Source organism: Hippichthys cyanospilos, chromosome 2 (assembly GCF_059441005.1).
Source record: "Hippichthys cyanospilos isolate Australia breed blue-spotted pipefish chromosome 2, RoL_Hcya_1.0, whole genome shotgun sequence".
Classification (NCBI taxonomy): Eukaryota; Metazoa; Chordata; class Actinopteri; order Syngnathiformes; family Syngnathidae; genus Hippichthys; species Hippichthys cyanospilos.
Genome location: NC_142370.1, coordinates 4564718 through 4585008, shown reverse-complemented (window position 1 = coordinate 4585008; position 20291 = coordinate 4564718). Strand labels below are relative to the sequence as shown.

Sequence of the window (20291 nt, the reverse complement as noted above, 5' to 3'; positions counted from 1 at the left end):
ATCGTTTGCTGTTCAGCTGACTATTCAGGATTTGGCTCACCCTCCTTAGATATATGGGTGTGGCAGCTTCCTGAGATGATTATTTGCCTGTGGATTTCCATTGTATTTGTAACTGTCCTGCACATCTGTTCTACCGCCTCGAGGTTTAATCGCTGCATTCCCTTTGGTTGTGCAAAAACAATACTTATTTATAATTTCGATATATAGATGGGGAATCAGCGATGGTCTGTCACCACACACACACACACACACACACACACACTCACTCAATCCCAAAGACATATTTTTACGTTTTTCAAGTCCAGACATTCAATGACGGGTACTTATTTTTTCCATTTTTTTTTTTTATAGGGTTTTTTGGCTAATGGTGCATCTATAATCAGATGATACTAAATTACTTTAGGTAAATACTAACCTTAGTACCTGAAGTTTATTCATTTAGTAACAGACCTTTTTAGCCCCTCCCTGAAAAATTGGCTGGACTCTTTAAAATAAATATGTCTGTGACATTGAATGACTGATTTTATTATTTTTTTAATGATATTAAACTGGTTGAATTTATTGCTTTATTGAAGAGTCGTGAATACGTTCTCTTAGAAAATGAAATAAAATTAACACAAATATATTTTATTTGATCAATAACCTAAATTATTTCATGGAACCCTGCAGTCAGGCCACAGACCCCGCTTTGAGAACCACTGCTTTAGGCAATTAGTAACTTTAGTACCTGAAGTTGAACTTTATTCTTTTTTTTTTTTTTTCCACGAACATTTGCAGTGAGGGTCCTTGGGAAAATTTGCTTTCTGAAAGGGTCCCTGACTTCCCCCTGGTCAAAGATATTTGGAAAATTAGTTAAAAAAAAAAAAAAAAAGATTAGGTTACAGCCCCAAGGATTTTTTGTCCCATCGGTATTTTATAATAATCTTAATCATAAGTACAGTACATAGTAATCAGTGTGATCAATATAATTATCAGTACTAGATTATTAGATGGTTAAATGATGAGAAATTGTACAAGGCAAGCTACCTTGTTGACAGTGGGCCCAGCATCGACTTGTTGCCTATGGAAAAGTTGTTAAATGCCACTGGAACTGCTTTTTTCAAAAATTTTTCTCACCAACTGTCATGATTTGTTCAACACATATCAACACAGTGTACTGGCAGGAAATAACGTAAAGCAAGCTATGCTATCTTTCTATAAATGTTTTTTTTAATTGAATATTGTTCTTATCTGTGTGTATACAATAAGTTGGACACAAACTGTACAATATTTGCATATTATGGATGTCAGAACAATTAAACCTTTACAGACAGAACCTTAAGACAGTCAGCACTTGCCCCATTTTGCTACCAACTTACTGTAACAGTACAGCATTAACACTGGTGAGATGCTGGACACCGGTTTGCTTAAATTATCGGTGTTGTTAATCTTTTTCCTGAACCCCAAACAAAAATACATAGAACACACACACAAAAAATACAATTAGAAAGAAAAACCGGTGCAAATCAGTGGCAGAAATTAAGAGGACAAACTCATGTGCTCAAGTGCCACCTACAATATGACTTTTAAAATGGCCAGGTGACACACTGTTTTGAAGGTTAGTGTATGTGAAAGAATAGATTTTAAGGATAAAATAATAATAAAAACATGTTGTTCGTCATTATCCAAACATTTTCTATACTGCTTATGCCCATGACGGTTGCCAGTGAGCTGAAGCCTGTACAGACTGATTTGGGGCAAAAGGAAGTGTATACCAGGAACAGGTCACAGAGCACACATACAGTAGTACACAACTACAGGATTCACATTCACAACTGTGGAAAAGGAGGAGATTTTAAACTGGAGTTCCCAGAGCAAACCCCAAGTGAGGCCTAGTATAAATCGATTTACCAAAATTGAATGAGACGTGAATTTAAAAATACATAAACGTGACCAAAAAGAGGACAATCAGCTAAATTTATGCAACAATTCTACAAAACTCGAGCTCACAGGTGTCAAACTCTTGAAGGCATTCTGCATGTTTTCCATATTTCTCTCCACAAAACACCTGATTTGTGAACGTGATCCTAATCATTTGAGTCAGGTATGGTTGAGAGATAAGGAAAGAAAACTTGCAGGATATCGACCCTTGATGACTGGAGTTTGACGTCAATACTCGATGTTGTACAGTGGTACGTCTACTTACGAACGCCTCCTGTTATGAAAAATTCAGCATACGGAACGCCTCGGCAGAAAAAATATTGTCTCGAGTAACGAGAAAAAAATTCAAGACACAAAAGGCAACATTGTTGGCATATGAGACATGAGACACACGCCAACATGACTGTAATATAATACGTTATCACAACCAGTCATGTCCACCTTACTTGTTACAGTTTGTGATGCATTTTTATCATTTATTAACATACCGACTTGCCCACAAACGAGACACTAGTTTTTTACACCGATGTTTACTGTGGTCTTCCACTTTTCCTCTTTCCTTGTTTCATCCACATTTCTCAGCAACAATATACACCGTACAACTAACAAACCTAAAATCAACATTAGCTACCACTAACATTGTACATATTCACATGAAAACACATATGTAACATACCACTTTGGGCTGTCGCGTCTGACTTTCACGTTGTTAGCATTTTACATGACATCACACAGGAGGCACTTCGCATGACCCCAAACTAAACTTAAATAAACTTACACGCTCAAAATAATTCAAAAAGAAATATTAATAAATGATTCCTGGATCACTGCAACTATAAAATAAAAACATATAAATTAGATGTCCTAAAAAGGTGTCTCTCTCTGCACTCACTACAGCACATTAGCAACATCTCAAGGCAAACAAGTGAACTGCATTCATATTGTCAACTGCTACAATTAAAATATTTCATTGAAAGGTTTTAGGAGCATATTTGTAATTATTCTTTACATGATATATTTTGATTATTATGTACTAATATAATCCTACTATGTATGTTTCCCTTTTTGCTCTACTTTTGAAAGATTCACGTTACGAAATAACTTAGGAACAGATTAACTTTGTAAGTAGAGGTACCACTGTACATGCTTTGTAGGATGGATCAAAAAATGAACTTTACCCATACCTTGGCTATATGTTTCTTTATATTAATGACATAATTCCTACACGAAAGGATCATTGAATGCATCTAGTAAGGCGGTCTTTTGTTCAATGAACAGAGTGAACCTGAAGGAGACAGGCTACATCACAAGAACAGTTCTAACTATCACATGCCCTCATGTCACCAAATGTGCCCACACACTGCTGACTAGCTACGGGTGCACGTCCACGCTACAACGCATGTCTCTGGCAGTGGTACACATACGTGCATCCATTGTCTTTTAGACGCTTGCCACAGGGAAGGACAACCATTCACACATTCATCACACCAGGACAATATAGATTGTCCAATATACTGACCATGCATGCTTTTGGAATGTCGAATGAAGCTTGAGGGCCCAGAGAGAATCCACACAGGCATGGGGAGGACATGCAAACTCCACGCCGAAGGCCGGTACCAGCTGGAATTGAACTGTGAGTCGGACGTGCTAACCAACCTTACACTGCAGCGCCACACAATTATGAAAATTAAATGATGTCCAGGTTTGCCATGATTTTTACCAGCTAATTAAAGCAGGTGCTTTCTTTGCACACAGCATGTAATTAGAGTTCATAATGGTTGCTTGGTGCTTGGCGGGCTAACTATGGAGCTGCTCATTTTAATTGGGGTGTGTGATTAGCAACCGGGAAGACCCTGTTATATCTGCTTCTTTGGTCCGTGGCCCAGGAAATTATTCTTGAACACGTGTGAGAGATGTTCTAAAACAGCATTCCCCCATGCGCTAATCCAACAAGCTGAAAATTCAGTTTTCAGTGCTGAAGTGCACAGTGAGGAATTTTATTTCCCACCCAACATACACCATTTGTATGTGATCATCTCTATCGGTGACTCTCAAAGTGGGGTCTGCGATCCCCTGGGGCTCTGTGGCCTGACTGCATAAGGACCGTGAAAGAATTTGGGTTATTACCGCCGGGCCAGTAAAAATGGATCTTTGACGTCGATAGGCGTCACTGGCAGTGAAAGGGTTAAATTCCTAAAATAGTTGATTACCTCATTACTTAACTCATTCAATCCCAAAGACGTATTTTTACGTTTTTCAAGTCCAGACATTCAGTCCCAGGTGTACTTATTTTTTCCTTCTTTCAGGTTTTTGGCATCTAAAAACAGCTGATACTAAGTTAATTTAGTTATCAATGACTTTAGGTAATTATGGAAATAAGTATATTTTACGAATGCAATGTATCAGTAAAATAGTGTGTTCATGAAACGTAGGTATTCCAAAAAAATGGACAGGCCGTAACATCAGTGTAAAAACAGGAATAGTCCTAGCCCAGGAGACCTCGAGACTGGTTGTCTCCTACAAAATAAAACAAAAGATTTCCTCCAACAGAGAAGTAACATCCCACTGTGAAGGCCAGTTGCTGCTATCAGAAGATGACGTCTATCAGGATTGATGACTCTCATTTCCTCTCCCTTCATAAGAATAGTCAGCGAATTAAAGACTTTTGAAGAACCCATCTCCATGCACGCACACCCACACATCTGCATTCCTCAGTGAGACCACGTCCCCCAAAAGTGTATAAGAACCAGATGTGGAAGATGAAATGCCGCCACTACTGCCATCTGCTGTGGTCCGATCTCGTGTAATTTTGCTGCTCTTGTCTGGATTAAATCAATTGTTTCGCTCTGTCATGGTAGGTGTGATCTTTGTCATAGTTTGACGCCTGAAGTTGTTCTAGGTTTCTTTAACAATGACTAACTTTACCACCTGAAGTTGAACTTTATTTATTTAGTACTTGCCCTTTTGAGCCCCCTTCACCCCAAAACGCCTGGACTCCTTTAAAAAAAAAAAAAAAAGAACAAGTAAAAATACATCTTTGGCACTGAATGAATGAGTTAAAAAAAAATACATATTTTTGTTCTGTTTTGTTTTCACAAACATTTGCAATGGGGGTCCTTGGGAAAATTTGCTTCCTATAAGGGGTCCCTAACTCCAAAAAGTTTGAGAAGCCCTGGTCTTTATTATCAAGGTTGGGCTCCAGTGATAAGACCAGCTCAAAAGAAGACGTGAACTAAACTCCAAAAAAAATTCCCAGCTGAGAAAGCGACTTTTTTGGCCCACGAGCGAGGGTTTTACTGTCGAGAAGAATACACAAAATGTGTGCGATCTCCGCGGAGCTTGATTGACACCTTGAAATTCAGTCTATCCCCTGAACTCTCCTGGTGGGATAAAATAATGACATGCATGATTGTCCGGGCTTGTTTTCTGATCATCATTGAGCGACACGAGTGCTCCACTACACAGAAAAGAGCCACATTTCATCTACAAAAGACAATCACAGCACTGGCCAAATAACTCATCATGCGATGGCCCTCAAAGTGGAACATCACTTTGAGAATGTCGTGTGAGGCACTCGGGACTCGAAAAGCATATGATCATTTGTTCAACAATGGAAGCTCGAAGGCGCTATCCGGCCTCCAAATTGGTCAAATTTAGAAATGATTGTGAAGACAAGTTACCGACACAACACAGGTTTTAGCATGACCTCTGAAATGTTTGTGCAGCTCCGACAGTGTGTGGTGAATTTTTGGATACGTCTGACAAGCTTTTACTGTCTGATCGGAAAAGGGGAATTGGGCTCAAAGTCGGGCCCGTTATCAATATTAGATCCCAAATTACCAAGTGTCTCTTGGTCTTCTCTCAAAACGTCATGTTGAGGCTACTGCTGCTTTTGTAATGAGAGTTTGTGTAGTGTAAGTGCATTATTCCTTTGATGCCCTCTTAATTGTGATCTTGTGTTGAGCAGATACAGTACACGCCTCGTTCCCTTTTTTTCAAAACATCGTAAGCAAACACAAAGGGTAAGACCACAGAGGTGTTCGACTTTAGAGACTGGTTATGAACCAAATAGCATCGCATGTGACAAACTACAACAACTTTCCATGGAGAAGACGGCAGAAATACACTTGACACATTGTGAGATGGAAGTTTTGTGAAAAAAATGCTACAATCGCAATGATGTCAAATCTAAAGCAGGGGTGTCATTTTTATCGTGGGCCACATTGTAGTTACAGTTTCTGGCAGAAAGCCAGATAAAAATCTAAGTGTGGTTGTCACACACTAATGTAGTTTTGAAATCAGAAAAAACTGTTCAAAAGACAGACCGTGTGTTTTGACGACAACTTGCAAGTTTGGTATTTTCGCCAGAAACTTGAAGACAAATCAAACCACATAAAATGATGTGGCGGGCCAACTCTGGCCTTGAATTTGACACCTGTGATTTAGACGTAGGTGCAGAGCGGACGGGTCATCGGAGAATAAGCAATTGAAGTGTGAGAAATGAGGGAACGGCGCGCCGCGTTGTCCAGTCGAGCATCTACGCCACTGTAAAGGCGTAAGGCGGCCTCGGCTTTAGCCCGTGGTACTGACCACCTCTTGCCGAGGCGATACACCTCAACTGATAAGTCACACGGCGTTGTCTCCGTCTTGTGTTTCAGTCCTCTTATCTCAGTCTGAGAGGAACCACCCGTGGAATCTGAGCTTCTACTGCAGGGGTGCGCTAGGTTTTATGCTATGCTAAAAAAAAACCCTGAAACAAATGTGACCCTTTCACATTTGTTTTTGAAATCCGACAAACGCAAGCGTTTCTGTGTTGCTGAGACTGCTGGTCTCTATAGCTCCAGGTCTCTTTACACCTGCTCCCCACTGTCACCACATACCTCGTGATCAATCTTTCTATCACCATTGCAAAAACGCCGCTGATCTTGAAGAGGTTCACACTCCACCTTGACGTCTTCTGCCACTCCAGCAGAAAACACAACCCCACCACTGGCCTACCGTTCTCATATACGTCCTGGACTTGGCTAACATACCCTATCATGTGTGCGCCCTGGAATCTACCCGATATTCCTTCAGTGAATCACAATAACTGGCACTAAGACTTGCTGATATGTTTTGATATCGATGTCCATCCTAATTCATGTTGATCGTTGAAACTGGTAGACCCACCCCTGCTCTAATTCCATCCTCAGCCGCAGCAAATAGTGCATCTCTTTCAGTAGCACAGACACAACAAGAAGAATCACAGTTTCTTATAATCTCAGGGATAGTCTATGAGCAACAAGCAGTTTAGTTCACTGGCATCTGAACAAAAAGCCCGGTTCTTGAACAAGGTTCAAGTCCTGAGCAGATTGGAGCCATGTTGATGGTCACAGTGAGGAATCTATTTGGTTTGTTTTCATTGAGCGGAGGGTTACACGCGCAAGTTGATGATGCAGTATTCTGATTGAGGCTGAAATCTGTGCACTATAACCACAGTAAAACCCTTGGTGGCTATTTAAGGTCCCCATGTTTAAAACCGTTATCACTACAATATCTGCACGCGACACATCCCGGATCACGTCATTGACACATTGTGGCTTTGACATGATATACCCTGTTAACTTTTACACTCCTACCTTAAAATTCAAGTTTATGGGAAGGCAGCAGGTTATGTTACAAAGTCAGAAATGGGAGGTCATTTCTGTCTTAAAGGTACAATCACCATATATGGTGTACAAGACTTTTTGGGGTCCCAGAAGTACAAGTTAAGCATCCAGGGTATAAAGCCATTGTACACCATCATTGTACTCTAAGTACAACCATGTCCTTTTTCTCAGAGTGTAGCTTTTTGCACGTTTCCCTTCAGCTACATTCTACTCATCCTCTGCTATTCCATGTAAACAATAATACAGCCCGAAGCGCCTTCATTCGCTTAGGGCTTTAAACATGAAATCCTTTCGGTTCTTGCTACATGCCAATGGAAAGAGGTGGTGGCATTCTTTAGGTGCTTGGAAGGGAGGTAGTAACTGAAATCTGTTCTGTATTTTCACAACCATGCAGCTTGGTGTTCATCAGAGTTTTGTTTCCTTAACCAAACTACTCAACAAAGAAACAAAGGATTATGCTCGACCGTCAAATATGAACCGAACTTGTGAAGCCGGATACAAAACCAGATGTGCCAGATCGATGAACCATTTCTTTTCAGTTTTTTTTTTCTTTGTATGCGTTCAAATCCATCGTGTGGAGCTTGCGTGCGCGCACATGCGTGCGTGCGCGTGTGTCTGTGTGTGTCCAAGACAGGCAAACCCGGCAACCGAGCACAATCAAAGAAGGAAATGCAGGCATCTTAGGAAAACACCAGTGGAGATGGTGCAATTGTACCATGTTTTGTTTCATTTCGAGAATAGCCTTTCCGCCAACAGGGGGTCATACTGCTAAGACTTGGTTTCCTCCTGCTTGGCCCGAGCCCGCTTACAACACCAGTTCTATCTTACTGTGTGCAGTGAGGTGCAAGGTGCGCACTTGCTATTGACCAGTCTCAACTTGACATTGAGTCTTTTTCGTCGCATTTGTTGCAGAATCGTTGACTCTTCCTGGCCTCTGGTTGCTTGTGTATGGAAAGGGGGAATAGGGATGGGGAGTGGTGGGCTATGTCTGCTCCTTGTCGGGTTTGTTGACTGGCTTTCCGCCGTTCATGACCACTGGTTCGCTGGTTGTGCTTTTGGAAGGAGGTCCCCCGGCGATCTTAGGCGCCGCCTCTCCTACGTCATGCAGTGAAGGCTCTCGGTACATTGCGACTGGAAGGGTGAGAAGATGGATGATGTGCGGGACATCAAGAGAAAGGTAAATATTAGAAGAAAATTTGAAGCCCTAGTTCAATAAAATCTACTAAACAGTTCCCTTGCCCCTATGTGCTTCATCTTTCTCAGTGCTTTGCTTTAAAAAAAAAAAAATCATTAAAAAAAAAAACAGATAGCTATATTTCGGAGATGGTGACCTGCATGACCGGTTCCCGTCAACAATCAACATCTTGGACAAGATTTGTGAGGCACTCAGTCTATCAGCTCAAGGGCACTCCCATAAGACAGGAGATTGGCTCCTAGTGTAACATCGACTAATGAGGGTGGATTAAGACTCCTGACTATGTTATCATGTTTGGTTAGTTACAGGCTCCACTGTAGGTCGACGTCGGAGGGCAACTCTGGCCCTCCGTGATCCTTGACTAATGCAAAGGGATGGAAACGGGAAAGGACAACAGTACAGTTTATATATATATATATATATATATATATATATATATATATATATATATATATATATATATATATATACATACACATGTACACGGGCAAACATTGACATCCGAGTGTTGCTCAGTGCAATACATTGAAAAGACATTTCTTTTCCTTCATAACTACTGGTGCATACTTATGCTCTAACACTCAGTTACACCTTTGTGCATTTGTGTGCTTGCTGTTAAGATAGTGTACAAACAGACTGCCCACTACGGTTGTTATTATTGTTAGTAGTGCTGTTCTCTACAATCTCTACAATTAAATAACCATTTAATTGAAAGTGAGTGGGAGTTACCTTCTATTGGTTTAGGCAAGAAATGTGCAGCCGGTTTGGTCTTCTTGACTCTGTTGCCCTTCATGGCCTGCCCTTCCTTGTTGAGGCCAAGGAACCAGGCCCGGCCAGACTCCTTTTGCCTGTACAGCATGGAGCTGTATATCACATAGTAGTTCTCAAACACAGACTCCTTAAACTTGCACTCTGGGGTGAACATTTCCTGTGGATGCAGACATGAAAAGACTTGAAACATTGTAGTCATTACCTTTTCCGTAATCGCATACACACGAGATGGAGAGAAAGAAGTAACGTCACATAGTTCATAAGCAAAATGACAAGGCGCTTAACAAAGAATAGCTCAGGGTTTCATAAACATGCTCATTTGTTGCCTGTGATGAGCTATTTAATCAGCCAGTCAATACAGTGTCCAAGGTGACATGTTCACATTGATTCCTGTTCTGAAGAAAGCTGCGAAGAGAAACGATTAAAATTTGGTGGACAAATGTTCAATGTTATTCAAGGGTAAGGTTTGCTTTCCTCTTTGTGTTTTTTATACCTAAAGTGAAAGTCGCTAAGTTGAAAAAGAGCTTTGTGTCTAGCCCGTTGGCAGAAAATTGTCCTAGGCCCCAATGCAAGTTTAGTCTTTTGAACACACACACGCACGCACGCACACACACACACACACACACACACACACACACACACACACATATATATATATATATATATATATATATATATATATATATATATATATATATATATATATATATATATATATATACAACTACTATATGAGTGTGTGTGTACATATATATTGTTGTACAGTATATGTTATATTGTACATATATATTATATGGGCAATAATAGCAGCAATGTGATAACAGCAACAATAACTATGCTGTATTCAATGCTGGATATTTTGTGGACAGGAATATGCAGATATAATGTTACACGTTACATGAAATAAAACTTTCCTGCAAGATTTGGTACTTGGATGAAAGCATTATCAAAACAAGTCCCACAATGCATAGCAAGAACTTTTCATTAAGGAAGTCCAGGCTAAGCCACTCAACAAAGTCAATGAGCATTGCAAATGTCATAAGTTGGCCGCTAGTGCCACTCGGTGGTTTTGGGGTGTCAACACAAAAATTTCGATTGCACCCGGGTTGCGAGTTGCTCTGAAAGGCTAAATGCAAAAATCAGGAGAAATGCATGATAAAACATCTGGTTTTCAATACGTCCAACATGGGCTAAATTTAACATTTGCAGGGTGGCCCTCCCGACCTCTCGTTTACAAGCATTTAGAAGGGACGGCAGCATGGCATATTGAAAGTCGTCATGTTTTGACAATCTCTGCAATATTTTAGCCTCCTAGCGGGTTTTTGTATCCTTTTCCTTTGATATCACACATCAAAAATGTCTAAAAGCCCGAGTCAGGTCAAAATTTCTCTCAGGGGTTGATACTCCTCACGATCAAATAAGAAATGACAATGAGAACAAGCGTGGATGAGTAATATTCAAGTCATCCTTCCCCATGAATGAAATGTCTGCGCAAATGAACCAACATGCGTATGAAGTACCCCACACATGTTCAAGGAAGCCCAAAGAAAGCCCGTGGTGGGGTATGTTTGTCTCTGCCCCCTCTTATTGGCTGTTGTGGGCCTCTTGCCAGAGCCAGACACATTGTCATTCAGCTCAGGTCTGCCGGTCCGAGTCTCATAGCAACATGAGGAAGAGTGGCGACAATGTAGCCGTGGCAACCAACCAGCGCTGAGAGGGAGGGGTCAGTGTGCGTGTGTGAGCGTGGAGTGGTCGGTAGCGGCAAGTGCTCGATATAAAGAAATATACGTGATGACCACTCAGTAATTGATCATAATATAATGTTCTTCCATACAAGACTGTTCTCCTAGAACACTACCGTGGGAAGTCATCGCTGGGGCTGCATCAAGCAGCTGCAAGTACATCGGAGCGTATGCACGCCCACATGCACACACACTTGTGGCTCAAGGGGATGAATGGAGGGCGGTTCAGGAGCATTTGCTCAGCTATGAAATGTGACTAAATAATTGGTTGGTGACAAAACGAGACAGGTGATGGAAATCGAATGCGCTATTTATGACACTAGCACGATGCCGCCAATCGAGCATCGCGGCTGCTCTGATTCCAAACAGCCTTTGGGGATCTTTGGGGGATTGAATAGGTTGTAATACATATTAAGTCTTGACCTTGGGGCAAGATTCATTATTTATCTGTTGAAAAAGACAATCCTTTGTAATCCTTTGCGCTGGTCAGAGAGGCCATGCATCATTCAAAGCTGCTTTTAGAATAAAAGCTGTCTGACGCTCAAACTGAAGCCAGGTGAGTCATTTTCGAGGCTGTGTGGTCCTGTCATCATTTCTAAATAGCAGAAGGGCAAAAAAATGAATGAAAGAGCACGGAGTAGAGTGGAACTAGGACATGAAGAAAAAGGGGGAGCATAAATCAAGGCGGCACGACGACGACAACGGCCTTTTTTTTCTTGTTGGAAAAACAGCGGGAGATTCTCTCTCTCTCTCACTCTCTTCTCATCTTACACTTGCAGTTTTTTTTTTTTTTTCACATGGGCGTGCTCTCTGGTGTCTTGTCTCGGACGTGTACTTTGCATGCAAGCCTGAGTCCTAACTGTTACTGTACATACATGATCAAACACAAAAAGAGCCACCAATATGTTGAGCATCATGCTTTCTTGCTGCCGATTGTAGCAAGACCCCAGCAAAACTGTTGCTAATGATCTGTTCAACAAAAAAATGTAAACCCATACTACCACTGGAAACATGGAACAAAAGGTTTTCTTTTGATACTACAGGTATTGTAGAGAAAAAAATGGGCAGGAGATTACTGTGGCCCTGAAATGTGAACCGCGCAAAACAAAAAAAACTAAGCAAACACAAAAGGTAATTGCAAACAAAAAACAAAAACGCCTTACAAGAGAGAACCACACAAGAAAATATGTAGACGCCAACAAGACAAAAGATGCAAACAAGAAAAAAGAAGTAAACAAGACAAAAGACGCAGTCAAGAAAAACCTACTATACCTTAGTATAGTACGAGATGGCACACCAGCTTCCTCCCACACGCCAAAAACATGCATGCCAGGTGTATTGGACATACTAAATTGTCCTTAGGTGTACTTGGGTGAATGAATAGTTGTTTATTTCTGTGTGCCGCGCAATTGGCTGACAACCAGTTCAGGGTGTCCCCCGCATACTGCTGGGGAAGGGATTAGCAAGCCTGCGACCCGTGTGAGGGTAAGAGGCTATAGAAAGCTTGTGGACATTGAGCTGTCCCATCAACAACAGCTACATACCATAGTATAGTGCGTGTGTCTGCTTTTGTGTGTGTGTGTGTGTGTGTGTGTGTCCTGTTTCTTGTTTGCGTCTTTTTTCTTGTTTACATTTTTTTGCGCAAATAAATAATGACTTTTAACCAATATTTTATGACACACAGGTAATCAGTCCTAATGAAGAAAAAGCTCCTGTTGTCACGCGTTTGAAGTGTGCTTCTCCAGACTGCTTGTTGTTGATATGCTATTATTAACAAATTATTAATAATTATTCAATTAATATATTGTCAGAATCATTGTTACAAATAGTGATTATACATTTGCTACAATCAATATTACTGCTTGCAATGAAGAAATGTTTTGTCGTGAGAATGGATGCACTGCTTGCAATTCAACAAAGTTTGCTGTGAGAAGGTTGCTGCCTTGAACTTCGCCATGGGAAGAACAGCTCTGACCAGCCTGCTCAAGCTTAACCGCAGACAGATATCACTTCACTTGTTATCTACAAAAACTCCTGGAGAATGTCTTGACACACAGAATGCTTTGCCACACATGTACTAATCATACACACAAACAAGGACAAGTACACTGGGTTCTGGCCATGTTTTTCAGTTTCTAGGGCAGGAAACATCTTAAGCACTGATCATTCCTAGACAGAAAAAAAGTTGGGGTGGGAAACTTACATTTTCTTGCTGGTCCGACTTTTGTCAGAGCCCTGCCCCCATTCGGCCATCATCAGTTCGCCATTCTTTTAAGCCAGACACAATTGTAACCGTCAGTCCATCAGTGTATTTTTGCCCAACTGTCCGCCACCACTAGAGGGTTGACATTTGACCTTTTTTTTGGCCCGTCGTTCGTCAGGCGCTTTTCTTCTTCTGTCTGCGCTACTTCCCTTTTCTGTTTTTGTTCTTACACTTAAAGTTAACACCATGTCTGTGGTTCTCCAGTTACACTGCAATTGAAACGCAACACAGTAATATAAGTGTATCATGAAAACAAAGCTAGCTAAGGGGTGTAACGTAAGATATAATCCACAGTCATTTTTAACACAGGGGACATTTATGTCCACTAGATGGCATTATCATGCTTTGCATGACTCTCCAATGATGGATGCCGTTCTCATTTATAACTGCCTGCCCTACAACTATAGAAGACAATTTCCTTAACATTTGTCTAGAGTTCTCTCAATTTCATTTGTCATACACTACAAGTTAAACAAAGTGTTGCCAAGTTTGAATTTACTGAAAAATAAAATGTCTTTAATTAGGGAATTATAAAACATCTATCTTGCATTTCCTGGCTAAGAGCCGATCAGAGTGAAATAAAAATGGTCTGCATTTACTGGTTATGAAACACATATAAAACAAATATGAAACACATCCCAGAATGCTTTTATCAAGAAACCTGAAACCAGGGCTAAGACAGGGAGTAACTACAAATAAATTTCTGGTAAAGTCAGCAGTGGTAGAGCTGTGAAAGACAAATAGTAAATTGAACTAACCCAGTTCATCCTCTCAACTGAACATATTCCTCCACTGCTTGGTGACACGATTAAATGTTAGCAGTTTGTGTTATGAATTGTATAAACTGTATATTATACAGCAATACAGCAGAACATCGAAGTATTATAATATTGCAGTTCAGACTTTTAAATTCACTCATTTTTAGCATTCCCATCATTTGTCGGACCGTCGTCAAAACGAGCGTTAATCGCGACGGGCTGAGGGACAGTCCCCACCTCTCCACCAAAGTGCCCACCTCAGGAAAAAAGTATATCAATTAGCGCAAAAAAACGACATAAATCTAATGCATTAATATACGCTAATTATTACAAATAAAATAAAACTTTTTTAAAATTTGTTAAATTGCAGCTTTGTGATTTGAAAATGGCATTCTACTTGTGCAACGTAGATTTGAATTGTATTCTTTGTTCAGACAGACAATCTAACTACTGTACCAAAGCTGCTATGGCAAAACTGTTATGGCACATACAGCTCATAAGTGTTTGGAGGTTTGTGTGTGTTTGTTTCATCATTTTCATGTACTTGTTCTTTGTAACAAAAAAAACTTTAGAGACATCTGACGTTGGATTTCCTTAAAAGAATGTACAACTCTATTATCATATTGGTTGAGGATTTTATGAAGGCATTATCATTCAGACCTTCTGGTTTGAAAATGTGGCTTGCAGTCCCTGGGGTTGTGGGAGCTGTTTCTCACCCCGATGTATGGGCAAACACGTGTGTCTGTCTGCGTGTGTGCACTGCCTCAGTTTGTTTACGTGTGTGATGCGCAGCTTGCATGTGTGTTTGTTTCCACTTATTATCACAGCACTAATTACCCAAGGGGATTGTGCATGAACAGAAAATGGAGCCAGCTAGTGTGACGAGGAATGTGGAGGAGGTAAAACAAAAAGAGTGAAGAGTGCTTTTGAAGACAGTTTTTGTATAATTCTCTTGACAAATGAACTGGCGGCCGAACATAGCCTCCTTGGCAGAGGTAAAAACAGAACAAAATTATCAGTGACTACCTGAAAACTATCCCGTGAGTTTTGCTATTTTGCTAAAAGTGAGACTACAGGCTGGTTTAATACTTTATCAGTGGATATTTCAAGTTGATTACTTCAGATAACGTATGGCGTAAAATTGCAGCCAAAAAGACCTATGCGTTTTTTTTTTTTTTAGCATTTGTATGAGTACAACTCTCGCGAGACGTGACTTTGCATGAATATATCCTTTGGATTTGTGGATTTGATCATGCAATTTAAATTGACGTCACGCCAAATTACCAGGCAAAGTCAATCTTCGAGTCATATAAGAAATGCATGCGTAAAGCAAATAAGATGGCCGAACTCAACGCCAAACAGAAGATTCCAAGAGCTTGAATCTTAAGGATAATTTATGTGCATTTTTTGTAATGCTCAAATCATGCTTTTGTGGACCATTTGTGGGCGATTTATTGGAAAATTGCGTCATGTTGGGAATCTTCTGTATCAGCAAGTGACCCCTGCTGGCAGAAACAAGCACTGCAGTCGATTGGGGGGGGGGGGGGGGGGGGGGGGGCACACGAACGCTGACAGCCAATCTCCGCAATTTAAAATGTATATGAATGATTTTCAAACAATATATGAATTTGGAGTTACAGGTCAGTAGCCTGCAAGCTACGTCATAAGGCTGCCGGTCCAATTTCATTAAATCAATTATGAATAAATTGGACATTCACGTTGCAAACTATCAGCTGTTGATGTATGGTGTAAGATCGCTGTCAAAAAGACATATGCGTGCGTGACGAATGGCGGCGCGGATGACTCGCGGTTCGACTGACTTTGTTTGGTCGCTTGGCAAGACATCATCTTAATTCGCATATCCACATCCACAAATTCAAAGGCCCAGGTCCACGAATCCAGAGGAGAGGTTCATGCAAAGACGTGATGCGGTGTTTCGCGAGGTCACAGTCGTGCAAACAAGAGTTGTATTGAAAATATTTTGCACTCCTAAGTTTTCAATTCGTAAACTAAACATAATTTAGACGTACAAAAAGACCCAATTCAAACTCAACACAAGTTAGAGTCTTACTCATATAAATTATTTACACATGCATACATGGGGACGTATAGAATCTCAGTTTCTGCTTGGGTGGTTTTTGATTTTGCTGTGGAACAGTCGACCAGTTCTACCCCCTTGGTGGTATCCTTGAAGGCACATTGAAGTTTGCCCAAATGGTCGACGTGTTTTGTGGACATAGAAATGCATTTAATGGTGTCTCTTGTGAAGTTCTGTGGGGGATAGTTCCAGGAATATTGTGTACTAAACCTCCTGATGCAGGCTGGTTCACTGATTTCAGATCTTCATCGCGTGTGCGGCCTAAGTAGGATTTCCTTACAGTTAGGATTGGACTGCCGAAGGGGTTAGGGTAGAGGGGGTCCAATTTTGTGGCCTCTGTACTTCATTTCTACTTTTTTCAGATTATGCAGTGCAGTTGGCTTCTTCGAGCTGTGATCTCCATTTCTCTCTGGAACAGTTTGCAGAATAATGTAAAGAAGTTAAGATGAAAATGAGCAAGTCCACATTTGAGACCATTGTCCTCAGGACAAGCTGGAGTACCCTCTCAAAGTAAGGAATGAGATCCAGTCCCAAGTGGAGGAGTTCAAGTATTTTGGGATCTTGTTCAGATCAGCAGGCAGATTGATGCAGGGTCTTGCTGTGATGTGGATTCTGTATCAGTCTATGGTGGTGATGAAAGAGCTAAGCCAAAAGGTGAAGCTCTTTATTTAGTGGTAGATCTACTCCATCCCTCACCTCGCCACGAGCCACTGCTCAACAACAAGACCTCGGATACATGCAGCCAAAATGCAATTCTGCCACAGGTTGTCCAGGCTTTCACTCAGAGATAGAATGAGAAGCTTTGCCATCCAGGAGGGACTCAGAGTGGAGCTGCTGCTGCTTCAGATTGAGAAGAGACAGTTGAGATGGCTTGGGCATCTGGTTTGGATGCCTCGAGGTGAGATTTTTCTGGGCATGTCCCACCAAGCGGCAGCTCCGGGAATGACCCAAAATGCACAGGAGTGACAACGCCTCCCAGCTGGCCTGAGAATGCCTTGAGATCCTCTCAGATAAGCAGTAGATGATGGATGGATGGGTCTTCACATAAACTGGTTGCCTTTCATATTACTCTGTAGCAAAGAGTAGCTCTCAAGTTTCACAAACGTTGGAGATCCCTGATCTAGAGTATTCAATGAACCCAAGATGCATGTTTCTGGAATGTGAAAGGGAAACCCCATGCAGACACGGCATTATCAAGATAAAAAGATGCTGGATTAGCGACAGGGCAGAAAAGTCACAAAATGATGAAGTCTGGTTTGTCTGGACTCACTGAAGATGGAATGCACTTATTTTTCTCATCTTATATACAGTCTTATTAAAACCAAAAGTATGCCCTGCCTGTGGAACGCCGGCATTTATATTTGACACCCAATGCACTGGACACATTTCTTTCCACTCCTAGTCTCACTCATGTGCCAAACTCATATGCTCTTTGCGACATGGTCCATAATTTCAGGCAGGTTCATTTCACACTAAGCCATCTGTTGGTCACACCCTCAAAACACACAAACATGTACTTGCACACACACACACACACACACACAAGCACACGCGCGCGCATGTAGGCGCAGACACACACCCATACACACCAATATGCAACCAGATGCTTTGAATCTGGGATTCATGGTACAGTGTGGCTATGTATAACTAAATTTGCATAAACACATTGACAAATTGCAAAGAGTCTAAAGAACTTCATAGTGCAGCGACAAACGAGGAATTAAACATCAGAGTGATTCCAATACAAAACAGAATGCAAGCTTTCTCTAACTATAGATTATATATACCTTAAGATGAGAGAACACAAACACTTGAATATATGTATTTTATTGGTTAGAGGGAAGCTTTTTTTTTTTTTTTAATTATTCGCTCGTGTACAAATAGTTAGAGAGCCATCTCATCCACCAAGCGACCATGACTTGGTCATGGAGAATTGTCAGAGTTATTATCTGATCAAATTTAAAATGTTTATTGTGAGTAGAAATGTCTGAGTTTCATGTGGGAGACAGGCACTGCTACAAGACACGTGATTGGCTAGATGCAAAGGAAGAGGAGGAAAGAGCAACACTGCACTGGTTGTTAATCTCATACCTAGATTTGTTTTGTAATAAATTGGACTTTCAAGTATAAACTCTGATTGTTATCATGATTGGTCAGCTACAGGCTTCCCTCTAGTTAGGCGTCCGGGCGCCTCTAATCATGGCAGTGAGACTACAGGCAAAGTGATAAGAAGGGACGGGATAACATTACAGTTTCTGTATGAGGTTTAAGAATTTGAGATAGAGGTAAATATGTGGACTGTAGTAGTCATCTGTCTGGCATGCAGGAAACCTTCACAGGATGTCTCTTTGCAAATTAGCTTTTTTTTTTTTTAACCCCCCCCAAAAATCTGCCATGCACTGAGGGCGCTGTACTGTATTGAATTTAATCAATTTTATTTCATCAGGTGGTTGTACACAAGGTGACTTTTTTTTTTGCTCATACAAATGTATAGCGCACGACGCAGCGCAAAAGTTCTAAGTGTAGACTGAGATCTAGCAATTTTTTTTTAAACCAAAAGAGCTTGGTGCAGGTAGATTCATGCTGTATTTACACACATTAGGGTATGACAAGTTTTAAACATTGAATCAACTAAAAGGGGTAAAAGACATTTGAACATTTCCAGAGGTGGGCATCTAAATGTTTTTGCCGGTCCGGACGGAGCATTGCACAGCGCTGTCTATAGCTTGACCTTTAACAAAGTTAAAAGATGCCGTGGTACCTTGAAGCATAGTACTTTAATTTTGCCTGAACATGAAAATAAACTAATCCTCTTGACAATAAGCTGCAATAAGTCATCATGTCTGCAAGTTTGCAAACATGTGTGTGCAGATGGGAGTCGATGGCAATTGGCAGTCATGACAGGGAGGAGTTATCTTGCTTTAGATGAAAAATACTACGCAACCACTTCCGAGGCAGACATCAAATTCCTGCGATCATGGTTGTGTTATTTGCCCGCTAAAGATTTACTTAAGGGTACGGACCCCATATTTTAATGTTCAATATCTGTCAAAAACCACAATATTAAGATTGGAGGCCTACAAAAATTCTTTGCGACAAGTAGCAGTTATCGAGTGGCTCTGCTCGTGACCATATTGGATGAGGTAAGCTAACGTTATATGTAAGTAACTTTGTTTCAAAGTTTTTACCTCATCCTTTGAGAGAAATCAATTAACTTTACTCAAATAACTGTGTAGTTTTTATCCTGCTCATCTAAATAAAGATAGGTATGAATATATTGGAAATGTTTTATTTGCATTGTTCAATTTCTGTCCATTTCAATATCACACAGCTGGACAGGAGTTTGATGCCCTGTTTGCTGCATGGGTTTTGGGGTGTCATGCACAATACCACTACAAGAACAGATAAAGTATAAATCATCAGATTGATCCTGAAGTGCTGCCTCCGCGAGTGCCAATGTAATCAAATATTTATAGGCGCTAGTGTCATGGTGCCGGATTGGGGTGATATTGGGGCGGATTAGTCAGTAGTAGCGCAGATTACTGCTGTGGATTTTTTTCCGATTTGGGCAAGATCCGTAAAATAGTCTGACACACAAATTGTCTTTTTGGGATCCGATTATTTAAAGCTTCAAACAGAGCAGCCTATTGGTCTGCACAAGAGTGTGAAAGGACAAGTGAGAGACAAGATTCCTATTCACTAAAAGAAGTGAACTCCTACTTGATGAAAGCCTGCCCTAAACACAAACAAACTTTCATCTGTTCAACTTGCGTAACAGTCAGCAGAGTAGAATTAATTACAACAAGAAGGGAGTCAAAACCCACATAACACATATATGTCTGTGTTAAACTGGCATATCTGTCAAAGCATCAGATTCATAGCTACATTAATAGTTC

At 40.8% G+C, this 20291-nt stretch overlaps 1 protein-coding gene across 2 annotated transcripts in view; it reads right to left on the bottom strand.

The window, feature by feature from the left end:
• Positions 1-8143: 8143 nt before the first annotated feature.
• The window catches only part of LOC148426936 (fibroblast growth factor 14-like), a 44613-nt gene continuing 32465 nt past the window's right edge, over positions 8144-20291 (bottom strand). For both annotated transcript variants that reach the window (XM_088404240.1, XM_088404250.1), the window contains exons 4-5: positions 9493-9691; positions 8144-8699 (exon numbers count right to left, since the gene is read on the bottom strand). In XM_088404240.1, the coding sequence (XP_088260366.1) occupies positions 8551-8699; positions 9493-9691 (348 nt within the window). In that variant the 3' untranslated portion in view covers positions 8144-8550. The remainder of the gene's footprint in view (positions 8700-9492; positions 9692-20291) is intronic.